The sequence below is a fragment of the Kryptolebias marmoratus genome, linkage group LG14 (genome assembly GCF_001649575.2).
Source record: "Kryptolebias marmoratus isolate JLee-2015 linkage group LG14, ASM164957v2, whole genome shotgun sequence".
Classification (NCBI taxonomy): Eukaryota; Metazoa; Chordata; class Actinopteri; order Cyprinodontiformes; family Rivulidae; genus Kryptolebias; species Kryptolebias marmoratus.
This window is the reverse complement of record NC_051443.1, coordinates 23,761,926-23,770,674: the sequence shown is the minus strand read 5'-3', so window position 1 is coordinate 23,770,674 and position 8,749 is coordinate 23,761,926. Positions and strand designations below refer to the sequence as shown.

The 8,749-nt window shown below is 44.4% G+C and overlaps 1 protein-coding gene across 1 annotated transcript in view; it reads right to left on the bottom strand.

Moving 5' to 3' along the window:
- grin1a (glutamate receptor, ionotropic, N-methyl D-aspartate 1a) overlaps window positions 1–8,749 on the bottom strand; it is a gene marked incomplete in the record, with an annotated part of 44,348 nt that overhangs the window by 19,207 nt on the left and 16,392 nt on the right. The window contains 7 exon segments of the mRNA XM_017425504.3: window positions 565–677; window positions 972–1,090; window positions 2,955–3,119; window positions 4,646–4,773; window positions 5,755–5,890; window positions 5,979–6,065; window positions 7,667–7,811. Coding sequence (XP_017280993.2) covers window positions 565–677; window positions 972–1,090; window positions 2,955–3,119; window positions 4,646–4,773; window positions 5,755–5,890; window positions 5,979–6,065; window positions 7,667–7,811 — 893 coding nt within the window.

The window sequence follows — 8,749 nt, the reverse complement described above, 5'->3', positions numbered from 1 at the left end:
GCAGTGTAATCATGGAACATAAACGCATCGACAAACACTTTGTGTCTGCAAAACATGTGAGGAGAGCTGCAGACCAGGGACGATCCAGAAATGCTCATGAATGTCAGTTTAGAAGCTGTCAAAGTTCTCAAATAAAGCACCTTTTGAGAATGTCAATGTTTGTTGGGAATTATCTTACAGAACTAGGAAGGAGTTTTCGGTTTAGATATTAAAAGTTATGTTTTTTATTGATTTTAGTAAAAAGAAACTGCAACTTTTAGGAAAATGCCCCGCGAAATCCTGCAGGGATTGACGAACGCCCTGGCTTCAGCGCTCCAAATGCAGAAGGACGGTTAAAGGAGTGGCTCTTAATCTTGTTTTTGGTTAATTGATGCTTCTGCAATTAACCTCCACCGTCGCCAACTCATCGCCAACGATCCAAGCCCGAGTCTGACCCCCAAAGATTACACCGATGAGACCCGACCCAAAGTCTTAGAGCACAAACTTTAAAGAAATTGCAATTTGAGCCACAAAAACCCGCAACACTGTCCGACAGACATATTTAGTTAGGTTGCTTTGTCTCACCTTCTCCTATTCCAGAGTTCAGCAACACCCCCCAGGAGAACCACATAGCGGACGACAAGGTGAGGGCGTCTTCTTCTTCTTCTTCACTGTTTACTTTAAATCTTCCAAAAGGACTGAAGGGGGGGAAAAAAAGCGGAAGGGTTGCAGAAGATAAAATGAAAGTTGACTTAGAACCCAACGGAGGGATGAAACCCGAGTCAAAGGGGGGGCGTGGGAAGGAAACGGAACATGAGTGAGCGAAGCAAGACAGAGACAACCGAAAAAAAAGAAAAAAAGAAAAAGGGAAACAGGCTAAAGAGCGGTGGGATGGGCGGGGCCAATCTTCACCTCGGTTCTGCCACGTTGTCCGCAACGAGGGAAGATCTACACACTAACACACACACACACACACACACACACGGACAAACCTGAACCGGTCTAGAAGGTAAAGCATCACCGCCACCACGTGCACCGACAGACCCACCAGCAGCCACAGCGTGCTCTGGAACGGCTGCATGAACGAGTCCAGCGTGCTCCGAGGGATTTCCTGGAAACACCAACACATCGGTGAAGTCCGGACCGCGCCGGATCGCAGAGGACAGTTAGCTTCCTCGTCCCGAACGTCTCAGAACATTTCAGAATCGGACGGTTGTCTCATCGCTGTGGAAGCTTTTAGCGCCGAGATTCGGCTCGTTTGGAGCGCTGCTTTCAGGGCCGCTCAGGTAAAGTCGGTAAAAACAGGAAGCGAGTCGAGGCGGAAACTGAAGCAACAGAAACATTCAGCTGAAAATAAAAAAGAGCTAAATGTGAAAAACTGTTCGATTTGAAAATAATAAAACGTAAAAAGATTAAAGCAGCTCAGATTGTTCACAAGTTTGACTTTTTAATGGCTTAACTCTGAGTAGCTGTTAGCTTAACTCTAAGTAGCTGTTAGCTTAACTCTAAGTAGTTGTTAGCTTAACTCTGAGTAGCTGTTAGCTTAACTCTGAGTAGCTGTTAGCTTAACTCTGAGTAGTTGTTAGCTTAACTCTGAGTAGTTGTTAGCTTAACTCCAATAAACTGTTAGCTTAACTCTGAACAGCTGTTAGCTTAACTCCAATAAACTGTTAGCTTAACTCAAATAAACTGTTAGCTTAACTCTGAGTAGCTGTTAGCTTAACTCTGAGTAGCTGTTAGCTTAACTCCGAGTAGTTGTTAGCTTAACTCCAATAAACTGTTAGCTTAACTCAAATAAACTGTTAGCTTAACTCTGAGTAGCTGTTAGCTTAACTCTGAGTAGCTGTTAGCTTAACTCTGAGTAGTTGTTAGCTTAACTCCAATAAACTGTTAGCTTAACTCTGAGTAGCTGTTAGCTTAACTCCAATAAACTGTTAGCTTAACTCTGAGTAGCTGTTAGCTTAACTCTGAGTAGCTGTTAGCTTAACTCTGAGTAGCTGTTAGCTTAACTCTGAGTAGTTGTTAGCTTAACTCCAATAAACTGTTAGCTTAACTCTGAACAGCTGTTAGCTTAACTCCAATAAACTGTTAGCTTAACTCAAATAAACTGTTAGCTTAACTCTGAGTAGCTGTTAGCTTAACTCTGAGTAGCTGTTAGCTTAACTCCGAGTAGTTGTTAGCTTAACTCCAATAAACTGTTAGCTTAACTCAAATAAACTGTTAGCTTAACTCTGAGTAGCTGTTAGCTTAACTCTGAGTAGCTGTTAGCTTAACTCTGAGTAGTTGTTAGCTTAACTCCAATAAACTGTTAGCTTAACTCTGAACAGCTGTTAGCTTAACTCCAATAAACTGTTAGCTTAACTCAAATAAACTGTTAGCTTAACTCTGAGTAGCTGTTAGCTTTATCTGAGAAGCTGTTAGCTTAGCAACAAACAGCTAGTAGCTTAACTCCAAGTAGCTGTTAGCTTCGCAACAAACAGGTAGAAGCTTAACCTTGATTAGCTGTTAGCTTATTAACTCTGAGTAGTAATTAGCTTCATGCTGCGTTCCATTTACCATAGAGGTCGGTTCGTTTTTCTGCGCAGTAACGAGGCTAACTAGCATCAAACAATAAAGCGTCGAACTGCGCAGGCAGCCATTTTGGATTTCGAGGACGGGGCCGGCCTCTCCTCTGTTGTTGGGATTCCGATTTCAGGGACGTTCCGGTGGATTTTCCTGACGTGGAGCTCGGAAACGTAAAACTCTGAGCAGCAGTTAGCTTAACTCTGAGTAGCCGGTTTGGATCTGACGAGGGTAAGACGCTGACTGCTCACAGCTGCTCCGCTCAACGCTGCAGGTAAATCTGGACTAAACGTGAGACAGTTTATAATTTTGTTTTTTTTAATCACTTTTTTGACCAGTCCAGCCGTTTTATGCCCTTATATGGTCGGAGCCCGACGCTAAGACAAACGTGGGCGGGACCGAATGCTGCTCACCTTTTTGACGAGAATAGTGAGTCCTTGATATTTAAAGGGTTTGGAGAACTCGATGTACTGAGCGCGCTCGTTGTTTATCGTCAGTGGGGCAACAATCATGTCCGCCAGGCCGCCCAGGAGCTCGCCCATCATGCCGTTCCACTCCTTCTTGTTGCTGTTGTTCACCTGAAAGACAAAAAAAAAGGGTTCAGGGTTTCAGGATCAGCCAGGAAGGGATGATCCAGATCTCTGAAAACAGTCAAAGAGAGGCGACCATTTTCTGCCTCAAAATCGTGAATCAAGGCCAAAAAGCATGTTTATGCAAACATTAAAGTCAACCGTGACGAGTTCAGTCTTTTATTAGCTTCTTTGACTCGTTTTAGGAAGAGGCCCTGCGGGATTAAAGAACGATCCGGGTCAGAATCTGGATCAGAACCAGAATTTAATCCAACATTTCATCCAGATCTGCTCATCAGTTTTTACCTGATCAGACAGACAAACCAACGGACACAACCGGAAACTAAAGGGTCAGATATAGGAGCAGAGACGAGGGTTTTAACAAAGGGGTCACCTGTGACCTGTGACCTGTGACCCCATGAACCTTGAAGTCAACGGGCATAGTCTCTGACCCACGAGGTGTCCAGCTGTGCAGTTTGACGTTCCTGCATCACACTGTTGTAGAGTTAGAGCACTGTGTCAGCCGTAGTGTTGACCTTTGACCCCACCTTGAAATCAATGGTGATCACCCTTGACCCACATGGTGGACAGCTGCAGAGTTAGAGACGCCACCAAAATAAAATCACTTGTTCCTTGTTTGACTTTTCCTGAATATCCGTTCCTAACTTTCTGAGTAATCTTGTCCACAGAGAGACGGAGAGAGAGACAGAGAGACAGACAGACAGAGAGACAGACAAAGACAGACAGACAGAGACAGAGACAGAGACAGAGACAGAGACAGACAGACTGTTCCTGACTGCGTTAAATCCGCGGGCCGCGTCCCGTTTCTGTTCGCTCGTTAGGCGAAGGCCCCTCCCCCCCGCGTGTCTTCCTGTCAGCTCGAGCGTTCTGCGAGCCGCCGCTGCCGCAGCGGGGCAGTCAGCTTTAATGCATTATGAATGCGGACGGAGGTTTATTTTTGGTTCGCCCGGCGTTCCTCCTCTGCAGATCTCGGCAGTGACCTTAACCCAGATGGAGAGGAGCTCGCAGTTCAGCCCCGAGGACAACGGCAGCGGCAGACTCGTCCTCAAACTTCGGTCGTTTCCGGACGAAATCAAAACGTTTGGCTTCGCTTCAAAATGACTGATCAGGAAAAACAAACTAACTGTAACGACCTGGATGACTTAATTATCTTAGAATTTGACGTTTTTGAGATTTATTTGTCTGAATTTGCTTCTCGCTTCATTAAAGTTTAGTTTGAAAGAGAATAAAGCTCCACATTCATTTTTTATTTAGTTAATTAAAACATTTTCTCCTTTTTCATAGAAAACCTCCATCAGAAGACAAAATACCTTGGTAATAAATTGAAACTTCATGAAACAAATAAGGTAAATTGTTTGTTTTGTTTAATAATATTAAACTTTTTCTCCATCTTTCTCGTTTTTTTTTACGGCTTCGTGCTTTTTTTAATACCCCGCGACTGTAATTTAAGAGCTTTTAGTTCTAAAAGTCAAGAAATGAAAAACGTCTGTGAGCAAAAAAACAGAAAAACCTACCCGCTCCTGCGTTCCAAACTTCCCGTCAGCCACCAGATGCACCTCGTAGGTGAAGTTCATGGTCATAGCGAGCTTGATCAGGAGATCGATGCAGAAGCCGTAGCAACACTGGGGCACCGTCGGGCGTCCTGGAAGGAAACCGACAACGGTTTCAAATTACAACCGCCGAGAACGGGTCTGACACTAAAACGTGAGGGAGAAAATCAAAAAGACATCCTGCGTCTCGATGACGACTTCCTCTGAGGGGAACAGAAGCTGCTCAGACTGGTTCTTAGTGATTGGATTGGGTTCGGATTGAGCTGAATACAGGTTAAACAGCCTCAACGTGGGTTAAAAGCCACCTTTGGAGGTGATCTGGACCGTTTCTATTCACAGACGTTTGGTAGTCTGAACACAATCCGTCCAGAGCCGCCCGGCAGGATGTCTGATTTGACCCCTCAAGGGTTAAAAATGAGTCTGCTCAGGCTGCACAGGCTTCCAGTATCCGTAGTTTCAGGTGCTGCACATCTCGTATCTTCACAGCAGAGACGATCGTCTTCAGATGACCCCCAAAGATAAAAGTCTAAGGGGGTCAGATCGGGAGACCTTGGGGGGCCGTTCAGCTGGCCCACGACGACCAATCCACTTTCCAGGAAGTGGAAGTGGGAGAAGAGGGTTGCATCGACAATCCAACACTTTGAACACATTAGAAACTTGTAAATAACTCATGAAAGAATAAAGTCACGTCAAAACCAAGCACACTGTTGTTTTTCTTGTGAAATTCCCAATAAGTTTGATGTGTCACATGACCCTCTTCCCATTGAAGAAACAAAAGCTGGATCCAAAATGGCCGCCATGGTCACCACCAACCTTGAAAGGTGTACCCCCTTCCCATATACTAATGTGCCACAAACAGGAAGTTAATGTCACCAATCGTTCCTGTTTTATGAAGATGTCTCCGTCTAAATGGCCGACCCTGTAGATCAGTTAAATAAGGTGGACAGGAGGACAGCATGGACAGCTGTCTCAAAACCAGCAGCTCTGAACCAAGGGGACACCTTGCGTCCAACATGGTTACGGACTTTTAACCCGATCGCAGCATCTCTCTGCGTGGAGCAGCCATATTTTACCTGGGATGGTCTCGTTGGGCCCCGTGCAGATAACCTTTTTAATCAGGACTCCGTTCAACGTCATTTCCTCCTTGCACGTTCCGTCCAGCTGAGTGGGCTTCACGTAGACGAACGGCTCCTGGTGGATCGTCACGATCTGCAACAGGAAAACGAACTCACTGCGAATAAATCGAGCCCAGAGTCGTTTTTTTCCCCCCCCTCCATCACGCTGCAGCCCCCCACACCTTTAATCGAGTGGACATCTGGAAGCCCTGCGGTTTCTCGGTCTCCCCTCCAGGCCAGATGATCTTCCGCTGATTGTTCATCACCACCTGCAGGGACGGCCGACACGGATCAGCGTTACAGGAGACAGAAGGCGCGCCGCCGATGAGACTCCAACACTCCGGGGGAGCGTCGCTAATGAGTCAGCGTTACGTAACCGCAGCTCGGCGCTTCTTTTATTTACTGCCTCCAACCCAGGCCTGTAAATTATACCTCATTAGGATTAAACCCAAAGCTGATTCCCGACCTTCGAAACAACCACGAGCAAAAATAACAGAACGGTTCCTACTAACCAACTCTGTTTATCGGATCATACTGGTTTTATATAAAGACTCTTGACCCCAGAGACCTTTAAATCCCAGCTTAGGACTGGACACACGTGATACCAGTACTAGTATCGGGTATCTGGTGCTGTGTGCGTGTACTTATACTAATAAAAGTGTTCCGGTACCACAGTACTGATACCACAGTACGGCAGAACGACGACCTGTGGAACACAAGTCATAGCAGTCGACACAAGTAGCCCAAAAATCCCAACTAGTTGGATTGTTTAACGCACTAACGGACCACTGGACCAAACTAGTCAACAACTGAGTCGTACAAGTTAACCAGTAAGAGTCAGAAACCCTTACATGTTAACTAGTCGACACAAATTATCCCCACTAGTCCATTTATACCAATTTAAACCATCTTAGTGCTTACTGGTCGGCTAGTTACATTTTCAGGTTGCACTAGTTAACATATAAGGGTTTTTAATGCTTACTAGTTAACTTGTAAGACACAGTTGTTGACTAGTTTGGTTTAGTAGTTCACTAGTGCGTGAAAAAGCCAACTAGTTGGAATTTGTAACACACTAACGGACCACTGGACCAAACTAGTCAACAACTGAGTTGTAAGGGTTAACCAGTAAGAGTCAGAAACCCTTACATGTTAACTAGTCAACACAAATTATTCCCACTAGTCCATTTACATCGTCAAAGAGTTCATCATTCAGGTTGCACTAGTTTGTGTTAACCAGTTAACATATAAGGGTTTCTAATGCTTACTAGTTAACTTGTAAGACACAGTTGTTGACTAGTTTGGTTTAGTGGTTCACTAGTGCGTGAAAAAGACAACTAGTTGGATTGTTTAACACACTTAACGGACCACTGGACCAAACTAGTCAACAACTGAGTCGTACAAGTTAACTGGTAAAAGTCAGAAACACTTACATGTTAACTAGTTGACACAAATTATCCCCACTAGTCCATTTATACCAATTTAAACCATCTTAGTGCTTACTGGTCGGCTAGTTACATTTTCAGGTTGCACTAGTTAACATATAAGGGTTTTTAATGCTTACTAGTTAACTTGTACCAAACAGCTGTTGACTAGTTTGGTCCAGTGGTTCACTAGTGCGTGAAAAAGCCAACTAGTTGGTGCTTTGAGGCTACCGGTGCAGCAAAATGGACGACTAGTATGACTTCTGCTCCAACTAGTTGAACGAAAGTTGTGTCTGCTTGTTGAACATGTGCAACTAGTTGTGTTGGCGCTAACTAGTGGGCGGAAACGACAGCCGCCGTCAAGGATACTGAATAAACAAACAAACGGTTTGTCGTCCGTGAGCTGAAGCGTGGAACCGTTTTTTTGGGGAATGGAAGCGGCGACCCACCTGAGTTCCGTTGTAAATGCCGACCTGGACGAGGCGGGACTTCTGGTAGTTCAGGATGCTGTAGTGCGCGTACTTCCTGTCTCCGTCGTCGTTGAACTCGACGCGTCCCGTGAGGCCCTCCGGGTATTTGGAGGACATCAGGACCCTGCAGACGGACGAAGGGAAGCAGACAGGAATCACCCGAGGAAGAGGAACGGGGGCAAAGTGCATCCTGTCGTGTCGAACTGAACTGAATCACCACTTTCTTTTTTTGGGGAGCAAACATGATGACAGAGCTCGGATAATATTTGCAATTCGCTGCTGTTTCGGATTTTTAAGGAGCTGCTTTCAGGATGTAGGTCAGCTGGATCTACTGGGAGGAAAGTAGGAAACCCGAAGGAGCCAATGGAGCCTGAACTGAACCAGGGGGGTTTAACGTGATTTATTACATCACATGTGATTTAATTTTTAAAACTCTAATATGTTTAAACAAGTAGAAGGAATCTAGGTTGCTGCTTTGCGAATCCCAGTTTCATTAAAGTTGGAAAGTTGATTTAAATTAAAGCAGAAGCTTCGATCTGTAATTATTTGAGCTGTTTTTAACCCAAGTTAAACAGAAAATTCTTGGTTTTTTTACTGGAAAAACTTTGTTTTAAGTTTAAAATATCGAGAAATGTAGAATTTTAAGCCAGCAATATACTCAATGGTTGTCGGAAATGTGAAAGAAAGAAACAAAAAAAGCTGATAGAATATACTAATAGAAGTCTCCTGAATTTTTAGACGACAGACGAAGAGGTTAAGCTTAAGCTCCAGTTGGTTGTTGGGACAGAAACTGGTCCGTGTGTCGCGTTTACACTCAAACTAACACAAACCTGGATTCTAGACGCCAAAACATGAGATCAGGACGGTCTGGTGTTGGGTTAGTCAGTCCCTTCAGGATTTCGCGGGCATTTTTTGTGATTGTTGCGGCTAAAATGCCTGATTTCGCGGGGCATTTTCCTAAAAGTTGCAATTTTTTTTTACTAAAATCAATAAACAACCATAACTTTTAATATCTAAACCAAAAATCCTTCCTAGTTTTGTAAGATAATTGCCAACAAACAT